The following is a 20,635-nucleotide window of genomic DNA, read 5'->3' on the forward strand; positions in this document are numbered from 1 at the left end:
GAAGGATCCAGGTACTGAAATGACCAGCCTGCAGTCCAGATCTTTCTGGACATTTGGCGCATCATAAAGAGGAAGATGTGACAAAGAAGACCTAAGACAGTTGAGCAACTAGAAGCCTGTATTAGACAAGAAGGGGACAATATTTTTATTCCTAAACTTGAGCAACTTGTCTCCTCAGTCCCCAGACGTTTGCACACTGTTATAAAAACAAGAGGGGATGCCACACAGTGTTAAACATGGCCTTGTCCCAACTTTTTTGAGATGTGTTCATGCCATGAAATTTAAAATCAGCTTATTTTTCCCTTAAAATTATACATTTTCTCAGTTTAAACATTTAATATGTCATCTATGTTGTATTCTGAATAAAATATTGAAATTTAAAACCTCCACATCATTGCATTCTGTTTTTAGTCACAATTTGTACAGTGTCCCAACTTTTTGGGAATCGGGTTTGTACAAGGATTTCCACAAAACTAAGCTAAACCCAAAGGATGAAGAGTGATTCCCATCATCAGTATAAGTGTAATCACATTTATTAAAGGGTAAAAAAATAGAAAATAAATAACAATCTGCCATTATTTACTTACCTTCATGTTGTTCTAAGCCTGTAATACTGTCTTTCTTTTTTTTAACGCTAATTGTTTACATTTAGCTGTTCACAGTAACATAAATAAAAGTTATGATAAAAGTCAATAGGTAATTTTTTTTTTATTTGTATTTGTGGATAAATGCTCTGCCGTTACCCAATAGGACTCTGCTGGCCTTACTAACACCCCTACCAGAAGTCATTTTCCCCATCCAGGTCATGATGTCAATTTCTCTGTCAGCCCACAGAGCTAATTTAGAATGGGTTATGTTTGGCAAATTGGACACCCATTTTGGTCATAACATATCCATCTTGGATGATTTTTCTTTCTCCACTGAGCTTGTTCCAATGCATTATACACAATTGCTAGGTTAGTTAAACTGAAAAAGCTAAAGACCATTGTTTCATAGCAGTGTATTGTTTATTAGCTTAAAAAAATAACAAATCACACAAGATGCAACGGATCACACACAAAAACACTAACCAGAGACCATTTGCATCATAAACCATATCTAAAGATATCATGAAATAAGGTTTTTATTTTATTTTTCATGCTACATCTGATTCACTCAGCGGGGTCTTACAGCCAATGGTCACAATGAATTCAACAACCATTCAATAACCAAAATATCATCAATATGTCTGTTTACAGTCTTTTAATAAATATGGCACTAAAGCGGAGATATTAGCACAATCCAATCTTCACAAATCTCATATCTTGGTTTGTTTGACCCCCTGCTCATTTTTCTGGTCTTTTTCCTCCATTTCTAGTGTCTCTTTCTCCTTCTCCTTCTCTTCTGGCTCGAGCCCTTGCTCTTTCCTGATCTGGGCCTCAATCTCCGCTGGGTCTATGTAGGTGTAGAAATAAGCCATGATGGAGAAAATGATGCTCACAGCCACTAGCAGCGACGCAAACAGCACATACTCCGCCCACTGTGTGAGAAAACACACACAAATTAATATTCAGACATTTATTTTGTTCCCAGCCTGTATGAAAATACCGCTAAAACCTGGCTGAATATGTGTAGTTTGTGTCAGGACATGAGCTCATATGCAGCACCTGTTTTGGAAGCTTTCCTATCTCTGCCACAATCAGCACAATGATGTTTCCCACGGCATTGGTGCACAACCAGCCGGCCTGCAGCACTGACTTCATGTTCTTTGGAGCCTACAGACATGGAAAAATAGCTGTTGAGAGGGAAGTGTCCGGAGCGTAATTGTTGGTAGAATTATCTTTGCAGTCCGCAGGATATCAAATGTAACATTAAATATTCCAGTGAAGAGTAAATTATTAATTACACACAATATCTGCTAGGACTAGGTTTAGTAAGTGGTGGCTTTTGCAGCTTTACTTTTTAGTTTTTATGTAAATATAAGAATTAAAAATTAAATAAATTTAAATGTAACAATTTTGTTTTTAGAGTTCCTGTAGCTCAATTGGGAGAGCACTGCACTATCAAGTGCAGGGTTGGGGGTTCGATTCCCCGGGAACACATGATATGTAAAAATTGATAGCCTGAATGCACTGTAAGTCACTTTGGATAAAAGCGTCTGCTAAATGCATACATTTCATTTAATTTATATAAGAATTAAAATTTGGCCCCAAAATTTTGCTAAATGTTTTCTAAATGCATAATGATTAATGATGTTTTAGTGAACTATTGATCCATGCGTATGTTGACTTTTTTTTAAAAATCCCATTGATTGGCTTTTTTTGTCGTCTGCAATCTATATTCAGTATACAATTATTGTTTAAAAGGCTGTATTAACCAATCCAGTGAAGTGTGCTGTTGTTGTACCTGTGAATACGAGAACTGCAGGCCAGTGACTGAAAACATGACCTCTCCTGTAGTAATGAGGAAGTACTGAGGAATCTGCAGAGCCATGTGGACCGAGTTGGGCTTCATGTCCTCAACTTCTACTATAGATTCACACTGCACATACAAAAACACACATGCACATATAAACCAGTAGACACAATATCAGGACTATATAAAAAGTCCTACTAAAGTACACACATCAGAGGAGAACACAGCCTCGGTGATGAGGAAGGTGTATGAGGCACCGAACCCAAACTTCCGGGAAAACTCACACCACTGTTCACCATGTCTGAGCACGAAATCCCGCCTTAGGAAAGAAAACAACAGCAATCAGACACCATGACTTTAAGACTTATTCAAGTCAAACTGAAGTGGTATTAAAAACTCACTAAAAAAAAAGTAGGATGGCACTTGATAACTGGATTATGAAAAAAGGGCCAAAAATATGGCAGCATTTAGGTTGTGTATTTTCTGAGCTGCATGCACAAACCAAACAACGGCTATTGACGTGAATGGGAATGCTTACAGTTCTTCCTTTTTAATAATTGGTTTCACTTAGAACTAATTCTAGTTTTGGATGTCATTCACATACACAGACCATGTATTTTAGCATGGTGAGAACACTGTATTAACTAATCAGAAACCGGAACCAAGACTATCAATTGTATTACTAAACAACTTTATAAAATAATAAGGGCTGATTGTTCAAACAGTGTATTTAGTGAATCCCTCTAATTACAATGTATAAAAGCTACTTTTTTTCCAAAAAGGAAATATCTGATAACATGGCAGCATTTAGGTTGTCTTTTCAGGGCTGCATGCTCCAGCTTAGCAACTGCTATTGAGAGGAATGGGAATGCTAAGAGTTAGTAAAACGCAATTAGTAAGTATGATTTCATGTTGACTTTAAAATGTAATTTGATACAATCAATAATCAACTCAGTTAAAAAGTTAAAGCAAGTTGGCAATCAAAATATTTTTATTAAACATCAATGAAAAATCTGAAAAATTGACTCACTTCCCCTGATTCACCAGTGTGTAGTTTGTAGTGGCCGATGGTTCGATGGAATCCAGGTTGGTGATATTCAGATCTGCTGTCCAGCCATTCACAAACCTGTGTGACATGAAATCGTTCAGTGAAAGTTTGTTTTTAAAGAGCAGTTAAACCAATTTTAAAGTCCTACCTAATGGCGTTCTTTCCTTCCCTGGGTTTGGACTTGGTGTCTTCTACCTGGAGGAAAAAAGAAAGATCAGTGTCAGTTACACTGTTATACTTTTTTTGTTATACTTATCAAATATATATTACTCTAACGGTTTTACCAGGCCATGAAGCTGTTTGTTCATTAAAGCGGACATGAACTGAGAAACCAAAATTGCCTTGATCTTATGACATATAAGAAGTCGTTGTAATATAAGAAGTTTTGGTAAGTTTCAAAGTTATTTGAAACAAGTTTCAGAACACAAAACTTTCTTGTTAGTTTAAAAACAGCTTAAATTGAAGGGATATTGCTTATATTTGGCAGTCTGCCAAAAAAAAAAAAAAAACGGGTGTCTTCTTTGATACTGAAATTATTCCAGGTTGATTTGTTCAGTCAGTCCGTCAAGGTCAGGTGTGAGAAAAGACATTAAACACATTGGACTGCCAAATAGCAGAGCTGATCGTCACATCTTAATGATCAGATGCTTTCTTAACTCCTCTTTTCTCACTGCTGTCATTTGTTGTTAATCAGTGCTCAAACTAGACTAGACTAAAAAATTCATCTAACAAACAATAATAAATCCAAAATATAAACATATGCAGTCTTCTCCACATTCCTCAAATTCTGCAAACATGCAGCTTTAAAGTTTGTTGTTGTTTTTTTTTTTTTGAAGCTAAAATCTTAATCTAGTCACATGTCTTCTAGTGATCAAAGTTCAACCAAACACTGGAACATAGCGAAATGCAAACTTTTGCATGAGTAACCACATTTTAAGTTGAGTTAATAGATGTGTTTTTTTGCCCATGTTCTCTTAGTGGACACTCACCAGATACATGACGGTCGGGTCGGAGGGGATGATCAGGGTCTGTCGCCCCCCCTTGATTAAACTGAAAGCCTTCGTGATCACATTACTCGTGTTCAAGGACACTGTGATGTCCTGATGGTCAAATGTAATGTAATCTGCACTGCTCTATGAAAACAAACACGAGAAACAGTGGTGAAGCATCTCAGTGAGGTTCTTGTTAGGCTACAGGCATGTGTGAAATAGAGGAGAACGTGTGTTAAGATGTGTGTAGCTGTACCCCATATGACTCTATCAGAAGATGTTCACTGGGTGAGATGGTCACGTTCAGTGTTGTGCTGTACATGTTCACCACCTTTAGCTGGCTCTCAGAGGATGATGGGAAATTTGGCAATGTTTTCTGAGGAGGGAAATGACGTGCTAATGAACATCTGCTCTACTCAGTGACATGAATATGACTCACAGATTTCACACTCACATCAATCTCAATCTGGACCAAAGCTGCCGAGACAAACGCCGTGGCAGCGAAGAGCATGCCAACCGTCATTCTCTTCAAAGGGCTGGAGCAGAAAACAGATTCACACAACACATTCGAGGGTTAGTTCACCCATAAAGTTTAATTCATCCATGTTCTATTCACCCTCGAAGCAGCCTAGGTGTATGTGACTTTCTTCTTTCAGAATAATCAATTCGGAGTGGTATTAAAATTGTCCTTGTCCTTCCAAGCCTTTCAATGGGGGTAAGTTGTCAACAGTTCAGAAGACGTGAAATAAAGTGCGTGAATCTTTAATAAAACATCTTCACATTGCTTGGGGGGTGAATAAAGGCCCCCTGTAGTGAAACCATGCAAATAAATATCCAGATTTCAAACGTAATAAACACTTTTTTCTCACTTCTGCTGACTGTGGGACACAGAAGATGTGCAGGCGTAAGATGGAAGACATGTGTAGCGCGCGGGCCTCTGGGAAATGTAGGAGAAAAAGAACAAAGTTTCCTTACTTTAGCAAAGGAAACCAGTCTCCTCTTGGCTTATTTCGAAATCCTCTGATGTGTTTCTTTACAAATCCTTGTGACCAGCATTTAGTTTTTTTCTCTGTCCGCACTCGTCACGAACCACGCAGCGCTGAAGAACTACGAACTATGGTTCCCCACAGCAGAAGTGAGAAAAACAGTGTTCATTACGTTTGAAATCTGGATATTTATCTTACAAAAACTCATGGATTCGCTACAAGGGGGACTTTATTCACCCCCCGGAGCCAGTTGAGGGACATTTTATTACAGATGTGCGTACTTTATTTCTCGTCTTCTGAACTGTTGACAACAAACACCCGCTTACCCCCATTGAAAGGCTTGGAAGAGCAAGGACAATTTTTTATATAACTCAGATTGGATTATTCTGAAAGAAGAAAGTCACATACACCTAGGATGATTTGAAGGTGAGTAGAAGATGGACGAATTTTTATTCTTGGGTGAACTAACACTTTCATATCAGCATCACTCTCACCACAGTTATGCTAAGAGATCAATCATTTCCTATTACATACTAAGTCATACCTGAAATTGAGGCCACACTTTTGGATGAGAGGGAAAATTAACCGGTCCATAATAGGCACCATGGTCAGGATCAGGATTGGGTTCACAGTCTGACAGAGAAGAGATTTCAGTCTAACAGCTACAGGTTTATTTCACGCTACAGTATTTACACTACTGTCAAAAGTCTGAGGTCACTAAGATTTTATCTTTAAGAAAAATGAATCCATTTATTCAGCAAGGACTTATCTAAATTTATCAAAAGTGACAGTAAAGACATTTATAATCTTACAAATGATTTTTTTTTTTTTTTTTATAAATGCTGTTCTTTTGAATGAAAAAGTGGATCATGGTTTCCATAAAAATATAAAACATTGGTAGTGATAAGAAATGTGTTTTAAGCTGCAAATCAACATATTAGAATGATTTCTGAAGATCATGTGACACTGAAGACTGGACTGCTTTTTTTTATAAAACAAAATCTTACCAATCTCAAACTTTTACTGCAGGAATGCAGGAACCCAAAAAGTTTTGCATTATAATACTAGACCATTATAATCAAGCGCAAGATGAATAACTCACCTAATACACTCTCTGATAACAATACTGAGCGAGGAGCTAACATAACAGCAGTAAACTCACCTGCATCTGGTCTGGCTGCAGGATGAATCCTCCCTAGAGAAAGAGGAAATGACTTTCAATAATAAAAAAAGACATTTTAAAATTTAAATGATGCAAGTGATCTCTGTGTATTAAGCCTAGTGGAGCTCAATTTGACATCTTAAATGTGATTACAGACAGTTCATCAGATCACGTTAGATAAATAACACAAACATTTAGAGCAATTAGCTGAAATCAAGATACTTACAAAGTCTCCGCTCATGGTAGTGGCTTGGAGAGTCCAGCGAGAGCCCTGGACACAGTCAACACACACAAACCATTACAAAACACTAGTCCACCCAACAGACCTGAGAAATGACCAATACTTACCTTCTGATCGAACAGGGTCCAAAACATGGGCAGAGGAATGTAGAGGAACAACACCTTCAACACCATCTTTATCTGAGCGATAAGAAGTTTCTACAGAAGACAGAGAAAATAGAGTAATGGGTGTGTCAGTGAGTGTGTTTGTGCCTCACTAACCATGTTTTAAGGACAAATTTGTTCACAGAAGCGAGCAAAAGACTTTTTGGGATATCCCCAAGTATAATTAATATTAAAAATGAAGCAAAATACCTTTTGTCTGTGTGTGTGTGTGTAAAATGTAGAAAATGACTGTTTTCTATGTGTGGGCCATAGAATTTATTATTATTTTTATTTGTTTAATTATCTTAACTAGCTATATATAAAAACAATATGGAATGTTCCCATTTAGATAATCTACGTTCTTTCATGACAACTCTCTGTCTCTGAGGGTTTGGCATGGTAATATACAGGACAATAATGTATTTGGTCTTGGTGGAACAGATCTGCTACGCTGCTAATACTAATACTAATAATGCTAATACCTCCACAACATGCTGCTATGAGCATGTAAGAAATACTGCTGCTGCACATATATATGAATAACCCCCATATGGCATACATGAATCACCCTGTAGCAGATCTATACAGGTGGAGCTGGGGAAGGTGGAGGGTTTCTGAAGCAAGCTGCACAGGCTATGGCAAGCTCTAGTCATATATTTGAATGTTGAGCAGCAAGCTCATTGGCTACCGATACAGGGGAGAACCAATCAGCTGTGCCTTGTGATAATGATGTCATTATTTCAGATTGAATTAGACCTATCGGACTGCGCCATCTAGAGTTTCATGCCAGAACTCTGTATTTAAGTGAAGTCAACTTATGTGTACAGAGATTGTGGCATACATCATATTTCTCATCGGCCCAGTCCATCCAGTGTTCCCTCTTTGGATAGCTGCTGCTTCTGTGCCTGAAACGGTTTCGGATGGCAAACTACAGAAAGAGAAGGCTTTATTAGATTTAATGCAATGGTTAAAAGAACATAGGAATTATAGATATGGGATAGTTGACCAAAATAATGAAAATTCATGTATTCATATTGTTCAAAAATAATTTTCACCTGACAGGGTTTTTATAAATGAATTAATGAATTAAACACATTCACACAACTCATTCATACACCGACAACGGACATATCAAACAAAATGATTAACTCTAACTAAACCTGAAATGAAAACAAGAAAACAAGACTCACCCCTATGCATTTACACACGGACCACATTATGTTTCCTTCCGGATCTGTTTTGACATACATGCCACTGCCAGCGATGAACACCACTGTAACACACAAAACACATCCCAATCACATACAGAGATCAGTGTGTGTGCGTACAGTTTGTGCCGAACTCAGTCTTACCCAGAGATATCACCATGAGAACGGCTGGGACCCCAAAAGCCAGAGGATAACACTGCTGCTGAGTGTGGATGCCACACTCTTGAGCTGCACACATGGAGGAGAGCCGTTAGTCATGGAGGGAGTAAGGCATATGTCTAATGGAAATGAGTGTGATTATGTGGTTATACCTCTGAGAACAGGAGTAATGAGTGTGGAAAGAAGGCTTCCTGCATTAATGCACAAATAAAACACTGAGAAAAACGTGTTGAGTTGGCGACTCTGTAAAGATCAACACATCACAACAAACCATTAGACAGAAAGACTAAGAAGGTGCTTTAAGCGAATGGAGAGGTTAGGAAGTATCCTACCTGATGTTCCTGAAACTGATCGCCACCGAATGCAGCCACACACGGTTTAATACCCCCAGTGCCCAGAGCAATGAGGATCAAACCCAGCATGGACAGAGCGCTGAAAGAGAAACACACTTTATAGATTCAGTTCTATCAGCGCTGTTTAGTGTAGTTCCATTAAAACCTGAAATAGATTTTGACAGCATTCCATTGAAAAGAAAGGTTAGATTAGTCTTGGCGGAGTATATCTGCTATGCTTCTGCTGCTGGCATGAGCAAATATTTTTACTGAAATACATTCAGATTTAGCACGGCAAAGTAGGAAGAACTGTAACAGACAGACAGGTGGCGCTGGGGAGGAGGAGGGATAAAGAAAACTCTAATGGTGCACTGTATTGACATGGATTCAGAAATAAAAAAGGTTGCATAGATAGAAAAGATAGTGTTGCCATTTAGCTTCTCAGAAGAGTTTCTTTACCGAACTTCATGTGCATGCATATATTTAACATAAAAAAATATGTTTTGAAATATATATTTTTCTCCTGAAACCTTACTGGTGTGATACAATAGTCGGGTCTAAAAAGTATTCTTACATTTTTTTTTTTTAAACTGTACATTTATTTTCATATGTTGTTTAACATACTACAGCACATGGTTATTATTATTTTTGTGTGTGTGTTATTTGATGCTGAATTTAAAGTTAATTTTATTTAAAGGTATTCAATTGCAAATTACCAAAGTCAAATTACAGATATTTTTAAATACATAACATACACGTTTCAATAGAAATGGGGTTTAATGTATAATTTAGAAAATGTGGAAACCACAACAGTGTAGTTTTAACAACAGGGGCATCAGTGTGTCATTTAAAAACATTTCAATTTGTCATTGAAGTTATGTTTTTGTGAGATGGGATGTTATACTGTAGTAATAGAGTATGAACACATTTCTTTGGCACACATATATCAACAACTCAATTACAGTGCTTTAAGATTAGTTTATTCATATGACTCATTTTGTGATTTTCATCTACCTTTTCCTTCAAATCAAATGATGTAATGATGTCATTCACCTCAGAGCTGGTTGGTTTGGTTCATGGTAAATTCTGTTATTAATTCTGTTCTCTGTGTGTGAGGAACAGAGGTGCACGGTGTGTGGACTGACTCACATGTGGAAGGTGAAGTTATCCGGTGTGCCGTCTCTGTTTGAATCTGTGATGTCATGGATAGTGCTGACGGCCATGGTGACCTGGCCGATGGCGTACACTATGGACAGGTATATGATTGTTCTGAAAACACACAGACATGACCAGCATCACAGCCATGACAGCATATGCTCACAGATCAGAGACAGTCTTCAGAAACGGCTTCTAAGTGTTGGATGGACTGAGATCTGTAGAGAGTTACACCTTAAAGCTCTACAAAAAACTTACTTGAACTTCCCAAGCCAGGAATCAGCAATGATGGCACCCAAGATGGGCGTCAAGTAGCACAGCGCCACAAAAGCATGATAGATGGAGGTCGCAAGGTCATCATCCCAAAGCAGAAAATACCGGAAATACAGCACCAACACGGCTAGACAAAGAGAGAGTGTGGCTTTATTTATGATATTTTTTAGTAAGGTCTCAAATCACACCCATTATAGATAAATGCAATAACAAGTGCCAAGCTCTAGGTGGCTCTGTAATAATTCAATGTCTAATTTAAATGATCAAGATCAAGTCTTAAATGATCTACAGAACCTTTTTCTCAGACATGCCCTCATGTGTGTGCTGTAGATAATAACAGTAGTATGATTGTGTCTCCATGAAGAAATCTAGCATACATTTAGAGAAACCAGTCCTAGAATAGTTTTCCAATTCACATGAGACTTCTTGTGTTTCTTCATCTACAGACTCTTAGCATTGGTCAGATTGTTTCATAAATACAGATGTGCATTTCTCCACGTAGCCTGTAAATACTAATTGACCCCGTATATTAGGAGTACAATATCCAAAGGTCCTCAAAACCTGGGATAGTTTCTGTCCTGTAGGAGTCACTGCACAACTGTGTTATCAAAAACACTGATCTGCTCTCTCTTTCACATTGTTGCATGAACTTGGATTCAGATCTGCTACAACATTTCATCACGCACTGCTTATATTCACACACTACTCTGCATGTCTTTTTTATAGTGTAGCAGTCAATTACTTTTTTTTTATTATTGAGAGACAAATGCGCAAGTGCACACACACTTACCTCGCATGCCATAGTAGGAAAATCTCTCACAGAATTCATTGACCACAATGAAGAAGATGCTGATTGGATATCCACAGCACTCAGCGGTCTGTACCAGCAAACACAAACATACACTACATGAGATGCAAACTCTTGGAAGCACACTGTGATACTCCATCGCCATTAATTGATAACACACTGCATACTTTGACTTAATGTCAAAACACACACGTGTGCACATATATACACAGTTTATGTAGTATACAGATTATGTAATACATAGTTCAGTAGTATATTGAACATCTAATACAGAGTATACTGTACAAAATAGCATGTTACATATATTGTTATTATTAATATTATTTATTTGTGCAAGCTTTTTTTGTTGCTATTATTAATCGCTCAAATATACCATATTTGCAATATGCAAGAAAAAAAATACAGGATTGAAAAAAAAAAAGACAGTACAGTGGCATTATTGAAGCTGGAAGGAGCATTATCAGATCGTTGAGATTATCTCTGTGATAAATCAATGTTTATTCACAGTAGCTCTCTAAATGGGAAAAAAGTAGTCCAGAATCTATATACTACAGAACATACTGTAAACTTTAATTAACATTATAAAAAATTAAAAAGATTATAACAGACTAACGCTAAATGAAAACATGTTGTATTTTAAGATTTTAAAAATGGGTTTCCCAAATGAAGATACTGCCCCCAAAGACATTCATGACAGATTTGCACCGCTTATACAGACGACTTTGTTCTCAAACGATCTTAGTAGTATCCACAAATTCTGACATGACAAAATATTAAAAAGGAATTGCCTTAATCATAAAATTATTATTTTTTAATAACAAATCTTACCTTTTTCTTTTTTTTCTTATTCTCGTCCATCTTTTCATCTGTGAGATTTATCATTTTTTAGTACACATGCAAAATCACATAAATAATGATGATGATTTCTGTAGTTTGACACACTCAAGGTCCTCACCTGGCATACTGGCGGCAGGAGTGTGTGTGTGTGTGTGTGTGAGCTGCTGGATACCTGCGTGAGGAAAGACCTGGACAGGACAACTGAGTAAGAGCAGCTAGAACAGGTGTGTGTCTTATTAGCATGGACTGTGTCCCGTCTACTTTATGACATAAACAAGAGCAAGAGTGATAGATAAAAAACAGGGGTCCATAGGGTCAAACATCTGCTTACACTGTGGTTTACAGTTTTGTGTTCTACACGGTTTATAGCGGATTAAAGAAGAAGTAACATTAAATCAATTAAAAAGACAAGACAAAAATAAACGTAAGACAAAACAAAAAATGACAAGAAGCGAAACAAAAAATTAGACGAAACCAAGACCAAAAAAACAATACAAAACAAAACAAAAATTACACAAGACAATATAAAAAATAAGACGAATACGACAAAAAGAAAAAACAAAAATAAGCCAAAAAACCCCAAGACAAACCAAAAAATTAAGTGACAAAACGAAAAAGACAAATCAAAAAGCTGGAGACGAGACAAACAAACAAAAACTAAGACAAAACAAAAAGCTGGAGACAAGACAAACAAACAAAAACTAAGACAAAACAAAAAGCTGGAGACAAGACAAACAAACAAAAAACAAGACAAAACAATACAACTAAAATAACAAATAACAAAAAAGACAAAACAAAAATAATAGAAAAAAAACAAGACAACAACAACAACAAAAAAAAATTAAATAAATAAAACAAAAAATAACAAATTACAAAAAAGACAAAACAAAAACTAAAAACAGGACAAAAAACAAGATAAAAAATAAAACCAGAAATAAAATGTGAAAACATAAAAACGAGACAAAACAAAGCAAAATAGAAAAAAAAAAAAAAAACTAAGGAAAAAACAAAGAACAGAATTCAAAAGACAACAAACAAAACAACCAAAAGAAAAAACAACACTGAAAAGAAAAGATAAAACACAATACAATTATGTTAAATAATTATAATTTTTTGAATAATAATAATATAAAAAAAGTGTTTAGAGTCAATTTAAAGAGTGTTTGAGATTTTATTTAAAGCATTAGGGACAATACCAGTTTAAATACAGCAGAGAAGAGACTGTTAAATACAGATTAAAAAACATTATCACATTCAGATGCCCCACAGTATAAAAATATTTGTAACTGATAATATAATGCTGAACATTAGCATTTGTGTCTACACAAGCCGCGCCGCGCCTCCAGTGTATCACGTCCAGTGAAAGCGCTGACCTCATCACACGGAAGCCACGCCCACTCAATGTGCCTCTGCTTCACAAACCGCTCTGAACACGTCTGATGCTGATGCATCGTCAGGCGCCTCTCAGACAGCGACTTCAGTCTGAGCTTGAACAAGTAACACGAAATAAAACAACACAGAATGATGCAGAGGGTGCACATATTTATAATCTGTAAAAGCCGTTGCAGTCAGAGTCACAGTTTGGGTGTTAGCACACGTTGAATGCAGTGTTTACATGAATTTGGCTGAATGAGACCCATTCTCTCTCTCTCTTTGGGACGGCTTCTAATAAAACTGGCAAAATGGCCAAAAATAAAATAGTTTTTGATGAAGTCTCCACAGGAAACGGTAGGTGATATCCCCAAACAGATCCCCTCCTGAGAACCTTCCCTCTGCTCTCCTCCACTTCCTCTTCATGACGTCTGGGAGAGGAAAGGTCATGAGGTCACGGCAGGGGTCAGGTTCACACCACTGAGGAGGAGTTCGGCAGGCCCTGGACAGAGGCGGCAGTGGGTGTCCCGCTGATGGCATTGAAGATGTGCAGCGAATCTGGAAGAGGACTGCGCATCCCATCATCCACCGGACTGATCTGTGGAGACGGAGGAGGAAAGAACAAGAATGATCAGAAATAAAATCTGAACAGTGCTTTGCATTTATCAAAACAAGACACAAAAACAAGACAAAAAAAACATTAATTTTATTTAAAAAATACTGTAAATAAAATAAGACAAGACAATAATATCAATAATATCATCAGATAATATTATCTTACATGATTCATTTCTAAGGATGCATGTGCGGTTTGTTACCTCCACATTATTTATAATTTTTGGTTTAATTTTGTTGTTATTGTTTTTCTATTTGTTTCTTTTTTTTCTCTAGTATTTTAGCCTAATAACATCTGGCAAAGCTACCACCAATGGTCCCAATTTGGGTATATTTACATTTATAAATGTTGATTAATGTACACTGTCCCTTTTTTTTGTGAACTAAATAAACAAATAAACAATGAAAATACTCTCAATATTATTCGCTAAATTTTGAAGCCAAAAACGCATTAGGTAACAGTAGCTATAATGAAATGACATTGAACAGACATCATTTGAGTTGCACTTTCCTGATTTCACAATATGAAATGGGAGCTTTCAGATAATTCAGTTTCCAAAGGTATGTATATAAAGGTTTTAAGAATGTTTCAGTTATTAGAAATAATTTACCATTCAGTCTGATCATGAGAGCAAAAGAGGAAAAGAAAATGGAGAGATTAAAAAACACTATGAAAAGACATTATGCATAAGTATGAGAAAGATTAAAGGGATAAAATCTAATATTTCATCATTTATTTACTGTCAAGTTGTTACAAACCTGAGCTTCTTTCTTCTGTTCAACACTAAAGAAAATGTTTGGAAAAATGTTGGTAATCAAACAGTTGCCACAGTTTCCCCGGAATAGAAAAATAATACTATGGAAGTGGATGGCTGCCGTCAACTATTTGCTTACCAACATTCTTCAAAATATCTTCTTGTGTGTTTAACAGAAGAAAGACCCTCACGCAGGTTTGGAGAGTGAGTAATGATGACAGGATGTCTTTCAGGTCGGTGTGTGTGTGTGTGTGTGTGTCTTACAGGCTCATGCATGATGGCAGACAGCTCTTTAATGAGATCTCTGTAGCTGGCCTTCATCTCGTCATGATACTCCTGCTGATCTTCTTTAATCAGACGCTCATTCACACCTAAACCAAGACCGCACGCCTCCACAAACTGCCTGCAACACACCACACAAACGCACAACTGAAGATTACTAATTAAATACCCATCAATGTGTGAGCACACATTCATCGTTTCAACGTAGGAACTTCTTGACAAAAGAATTTAGTGCAGAGCTGTACTCTATTTTGAAAAGGCACAAAAAAATTATTTTTTAAAGATTCGATTAACTTAAATTAAAAATTGCATTATTCCCATGTTCACATACTAGTGTTTGTGTTATTTTATAGGATCTTTCAGTATTTTTAAACAGGAGCTCAGTGTGAGCTCATTATTACATATCACATAAGAGTCTGTAAGACTTAAAAAAAGAAAGGTAAACAAAAATTCAGCAAAAACAGTAACACTGAGAAATTCTGGAAACTGTGACATTTTATCAGGATTCTATGATAAATAGAAAGCATTTATGAATGGGGGGAAATATGATTATGAATTAAATGTTTTTCTCAAATACTCATTGGACAGAATTAACAGCACCCTTTGATTCAATACTTTCTGAAACCTCGATTTGCCAGTTTAACACCTCTAAATGTTCTCCTATATAATGCCTGATGAGGTTAGAGAACACCTCACAAGAGATCAGAGACCATTCCTTCATCCAGAATCACTCCAGCCCTTCAGATTCCCAGCTTCTCCTCTTCAGATCACTCCTCTCATTTTCTGTAGGGTTCAGAGGACTGGAAGGGCTATAGCAGAAGCTTGGTTTTGAGCTCAGTGATCCATTTCTGTGTTGTTTTTGAGGTTTTTGTTTGGATTATTGTACGGTTGAATGATCCAAACATGGCCCATTATACGATTTCTAACAGAGTCAGTCACTTACTGTTTTATTATCTGTTGGTATTTAATAGAATCCATGATGCCATGTGTCTAAACAAGATGTCCAGGAAATACAGGCCCACAACATAAAAAATATGTATATTGTTAGTATATTTAATTGTACACATGGTGTACATTTTATCTCTGTGTTCACCAAACCCATCTTGAGTGTTTGCTGCTATAAACCTCATTTTTTAGTTTCATCTGATCATAGAAGCCAGTCCCATTTGAAGTCATGTCTGATAACTGAATATGCTTTAGTTTGTTTTTGGATGAGCTAGGAGAATCTTTCTTGTAACCCTCCCAAACAACATGTGTTGATGTAGCTGCTGTTTGACAATTTTCTAAAAGGTTTTCTGAACTATTTTCTGCAATTCTCCAGCTGTGACCCTTGGAGAGTCTTTAGCTACTCAAACTCTCTTTCTCACCGTGCATTAGGATGATATAGACACACGTCCTCTTACACACGGTTTCATAACATTTTCTGTTGACTGGGGAAATTCTTAATTATTGGCCTGATGGTGGATTGTCACTGCTCTAGCTCTTTGCCTAAAGCCACTTCACTAATTTGTGAAGCTTAATTATCTTTTGCTGCACATCAGAAATATATTCTTTGGTTTTTCTGATTGTGATGGATGATTAATGGCATTTGGGCTTTGTTTTCCCTCCTCTTTATATTTCTGTGAAACAGGAGGCCATGGGTGGATACTTTCATGTTTATAATCACGCTGGAGTGCTCAAAATAGTGAATATGAAAGGGAATATACTTTCAGAGATATTTTACTCGTAAGAATTTCTAGGGGTGCCAATAATTGTGAAAAACCTTTATTTCATAATGATATTTCCCCCCATTTTAAATTCTTATTATCCAATCAAAGGATAAATTTTTGTGAATTTTTAAGTAAAAGATCAAAAGGATTAACAATGCAGATTCATTTTCACAGTGTTCTTTGATCATATTTACCAAGGGTGCCAATATTTTTGGCCATGACTATATATACATGATACTATTATTAGATGAAAGAGTGCTCAGAAAATGAAGTGTCTGTTTTACCGGAAAACTTCCTTCAGCTGTTTGACTTTGTTGTCTGGGTATTTCTTAGTGCTGGCGTCATCCAGGAAAGCCCTGGCATAAGCAAGAGGCCCGGCATTTACCTGAAGAGAGCGTGAAAGACAGGTTTAAAGATGTCACATGGCATTATGCGGTGTGTGTGTGTGTGTGTGTGTGTACCTGCACGCTGATGCTGCCCTGTAGTTTGAGCTGCAGCTGGATCATGTCCACATCGCTGCACGAACACAGCTGTCTGATCTCCAGCACTTTCTTACTCATCTCATCAATGGCCACCTCGATGGGGTTCAAATCCACATAGTGCTGATACATCACCGCGATCCGCTTCTTCACGTACGGGAAACAGTGTGTGGCTGACACATGAAGAGAAAGAAGGGAAGATTTACATATGAAGTGTAACCAAGAATGAGGTTAGAAATATTAGCACAAGCCAAGCTAACACACCCTCAACAAGTGATTCTTATGTCTCTCTCTTATATTTGAGCTTTGTCTAGACACCGGCTTAACTCGCTTTGCACATCAACTCAAACGACTTCAAAACATGCTTTGGTCACACTTTATCTTAGGGTCCAATTCTCACTATTAACTAACCATTAACTATGACTTGCCTCGATTAACTCCTTATTTGCTGCTTATTAATAGTTTATGGTAGTTGTTAAGTTTAGGGTATTGGGTAGGATTATGGATGTCATGCATTATATGTACTTTATAAGCACTAATAAACAGCCAATATGTTATTAATAGACATGCTAATAAGCAACTACTTATTAGTGTGAACTGGACCCTATACTAAAGTGTTACCGATGCTTTTAAACGGTCCTGAAAGATTTGACACAGGGGCTGTCTGGATCTGCTCTGTGAAGATAAGGCCTGTACTTTGTGATTGGGAGGATCAAATAAACAGCACAGATGGGGAAATAAGCCATCAGATTCAGCTGACACTCAAGATTTGTTATCACAGCACTCTCTGGAAGTCTATCTTTTGTTTCTATGGCCAGCATGCAGTGTGTAAGTGTGTGTACTCACTGGTGAGGATGGTCCTGCGTTTGCACTGTTCCTCTACGCCGCCTTGTTTTTTGCCTGAAACAGTGAAGGGCATCTCAAAGACGAATCGACGGATGTTGTGGCTCCTCTCAAAGTCGGTTTTTCTCTCCAGCAGCTCCTTCTCCTCCAGGAACGGGGTGACATGAGTCACTTGGATGTAGGCATATTTAGAGTCCAGATCCTTTGGATTAATCTGCACCAGACAGTAACACAGCTTTGGCTTAAACGCAGTTATAGTTGTAGAGCTAGTTAAAATACACTGTTCAACGCAATCTAAAAGCCACACTGCAGGTATATGCCACATATGATATGATGCATGCCATTTCAGGTTTACCCACCCAAAAACCACCCTGTCTAATAAGGTGGGCATTTCTTGACCAGAATTAGTTGCGATGTGAATCAGAATCGGTCAAAAGTCTGGCTATGCAAAACAGTTCGTACCTTGCCAGAATCCTGGATCATTTTGACATTCTCAGCTCCAAACTTGTCTGAATAGAGTTTAAGGAGTCTTTGAGAGATCTCAGACAGCGGGGTGAATTTGGGCTCCTTATATATGTATTCTTTACCGTCTTCATCCTCGAAGAACCCCTAAAACAATAAAGCAAATCTGAATCAATCAGAAGAATGCATTGAGAAGGCTCCTGGATCAAAGTCAAGCTATTTGCCTACTACTTTTTGAGTTAGTCACAGGACACAGTTATTTTCAACAGAAATACTGGAGTTGATGATAAATCCTAATTATTAAACAGGGATTAGGATGACTTCCACAACACGCCACACACGTAGTAGAAGTGATGTTGAGTTTACCTGGTTCATCTCAGAGTCATTACACTGGTACTGCTAGACACAAACCACCACAGCGACAGAAACAACTCGTCAATGAGAAACACACCTCAGGCGTTCAACTAAGCAGCCATTTTCACTACGGTTAAGATATTATAATCAAGTACTTTGTGCTTGTGCTTTAGTATTCTAGTCACGCATTAAAATAAGTGCAATTGAAATCCTGACAAAAGATTATTAAAACAAAGATTTAAAATGTTCTTTAAAGTGAAACTTTGATATTGCAAAGTGCACTTTTTATTAATGTCTACTTAAAGTTAAGAATCAGGCATGAAGGTGACTCTCTTTAAGTGCACTGAAGTTGCCGTTCAGTTCATTAAAAGTGTGTATCATCAGCAAGTTCAGTCTTTTAATTCTTATTTCGCAAGGCTTATATATTCATATGCTTTAAATTTCAACCTAAAAATCTTGATGCTGATCAAAAAAGGTTCATGGGCATGTTATGTGTTACCAGATTTAAGAAAATCAGTGCAGCAGGAGATGCATGTAAACACACCAAGAGACACCAATGAGACTAAACTCAACGTTTCTGTTTGCAGGGCAATACTTTTGTCTTATTTGATCAGATTGTATCGTTTATACACTGGAGGCTTCGAAATCCCATAAATGATTTTAAAACACGATAAAACATGAGCATAGAAATCCAGTAGTTCATGTTAGGCCACAGAAAGTTCAGGTCAAACACACTAGACTTACCGCTGCCTTCAGACAGTGAACCAGCAGAAACATGAATCATATGACAGACAAATAAAGACAGAATAAAGAGTCATTATAGAGCTCTTTCTCATAAAGAATGATGAGGGACGCTGATGAGACTCACCTGACCGAAGAACGCTACTCTGAAATAGGTTCCCAGCAAGCGCTTGCCCGTGTGCATGACCTCTGTGACCTTACTGTAGGCACGGTGCAGGATGTCATAGAGGTGAGCCAGTCTCTGCCAAAAAACACCAACAACACGGTTTACTAAACACATCGGCTCTGATTTCAAGGAGAGCTTCAAATTCTGTACTTATGTGTGTAATTTTAGTAAAAGCTTGGATAAACTTAAGTCTCCTTAGACATTTAACACACACTCCTTTTTATTCCGCAGTGTGTGTGTGTGTGTGTGTGTGTGTGTGTGTTACTGCTGTACCTCAAAGTCTCTGCGTTTCTCATAAATGGGAATGATGAGTTTGTAGATGCCAGAGATGAGCTCATAACGCTCTGCTTTCCATAAACCATCAGCACATTCTTCCAAAAGCTCCATCAGGACGTCCTGAGACGCACAAAGACAAACACACACTTAAACATTAAAAACCTTACAATGGAGAGTTGTCTTATATACATAAAGATTTTTTTTGCATACACTGAATATAAAAGTATTTAGTCTCACTTAAGCCTTAGTGACTGTCTATGAGCTCAAATTGTGACTGAATTCACTTTTCTTCATCTCTGCTCAGTGAATCACATTTTCTTCAGGGCAGTCTAGTTTTAGTATCACTGAAGTACTATTTTTTTTATTAAACATTTTAATTTTTTAATTGTTAATAGTTTCACAAGTTGTTGGTATTTGTCATTTTTTACATTTTAGATTTAGTTTAAGTCATTTTAGTACAAGTTAAACCAAACTAAAATGAGAAACGTCGCTTTGGAAGCACATTTCTGCCACTGAGTAAAAAAAAAATCTAAAAGTTAATCTTAACTTTTTATAAACTCGCAATTTTAAGAAAAAAAAAGTCAGAATTGCTAGTTTTTTATATAGTTTATATCTTGCAATTCTGACTTTATAACTTGCAATTGTGAGTTTATATCACGCAATTATGAGAAAAATTGTCAGATTTGTGAGTTTTTATATTGCAATTGTGACTTTTTATCTCGCAATTATGAGAAAAAAAGTCAGAATTGTGAGATACATAGTCACAGTAACCTTTTTTTTATTCAATGGCGGAAACGGGCTTCCATATTTAATACATTTTAGTTCTTTTATTTCTAGGTAAGGAAAT

The 20,635-nt window shown here is 37.0% G+C and overlaps 2 protein-coding genes across 5 annotated transcripts in view; both read right to left on the minus strand.

Moving 5' to 3' along the window:
• Nucleotides 1–985: 985 nt before the first annotated feature.
• slc15a1a (solute carrier family 15 member 1a) lies at nt 986–12,085 on the minus strand. Its single transcript, XM_052565655.1, has 23 exons — nt 11,854–12,085; nt 11,727–11,764; nt 10,881–10,968; nt 10,076–10,217; nt 9,812–9,931; nt 8,663–8,762; nt 8,483–8,573; nt 8,316–8,399; nt 8,154–8,236; nt 7,805–7,891; nt 6,928–7,017; nt 6,806–6,850; nt 6,580–6,612; nt 5,962–6,050; nt 4,886–4,967; nt 4,688–4,807; nt 4,432–4,575; nt 3,591–3,637; nt 3,425–3,520; nt 2,605–2,713; nt 2,386–2,520; nt 1,647–1,754; nt 986–1,519 (listed from the first exon to the last, which is right to left on the minus strand). The coding sequence occupies exons 1-23, from the start codon at nt 11,858–11,860 to the stop codon at nt 1,298–1,300; spliced, it is 2,160 nt and encodes a 719-aa protein (XP_052421615.1). The 5' UTR covers nt 11,861–12,085; the 3' UTR covers nt 986–1,297.
• Nucleotides 12,086–12,886: 801 nt separating this feature from the next.
• The window catches only part of LOC127965089 (dedicator of cytokinesis protein 9), a 75,247-nt gene continuing 67,498 nt past the window's right edge, over nt 12,887–20,635 (minus strand). For all 4 annotated transcript variants that reach the window (XM_052565648.1, XM_052565650.1, XM_052565651.1 and 1 more), the window contains exons 46-53: nt 19,786–19,908; nt 19,474–19,587; nt 18,252–18,398; nt 17,793–18,003; nt 16,929–17,119; nt 16,752–16,852; nt 14,741–14,879; nt 12,887–13,704 (exon numbers count right to left, since the gene is read on the minus strand). In XM_052565648.1, coding sequence (XP_052421608.1) covers nt 13,579–13,704; nt 14,741–14,879; nt 16,752–16,852; nt 16,929–17,119; nt 17,793–18,003; nt 18,252–18,398; nt 19,474–19,587; nt 19,786–19,908 — 1,152 coding nt within the window. In that variant the 3' untranslated portion in view covers nt 12,887–13,578. The remainder of the gene's footprint in view (nt 13,705–14,740; nt 14,880–16,751; nt 16,853–16,928; nt 17,120–17,792; nt 18,004–18,251; nt 18,399–19,473; nt 19,588–19,785; nt 19,909–20,635) is intronic.

Source organism: Carassius gibelio, chromosome B9 (assembly GCF_023724105.1).
Source record: "Carassius gibelio isolate Cgi1373 ecotype wild population from Czech Republic chromosome B9, carGib1.2-hapl.c, whole genome shotgun sequence".
NCBI classification, from domain to species: Eukaryota; Metazoa; Chordata; class Actinopteri; order Cypriniformes; family Cyprinidae; genus Carassius; species Carassius gibelio.

Coding starts and splice junctions, on each gene's coding strand:
- slc15a1a (XM_052565655.1), bottom strand. Junction 9,932..10,075: donor TCCTGGCTTGGGAAGTTCAA/GTAAGTTTTTTG, acceptor GTGTGTTTTCAG/AACAATCATATACCTGTCCA. Junction 3,521..3,590: donor GAAGGAAAGAACGCCATTAG/GTAGGACTTTAA, acceptor CATGTCACACAG/GTTTGTGAATGGCTGGACAG.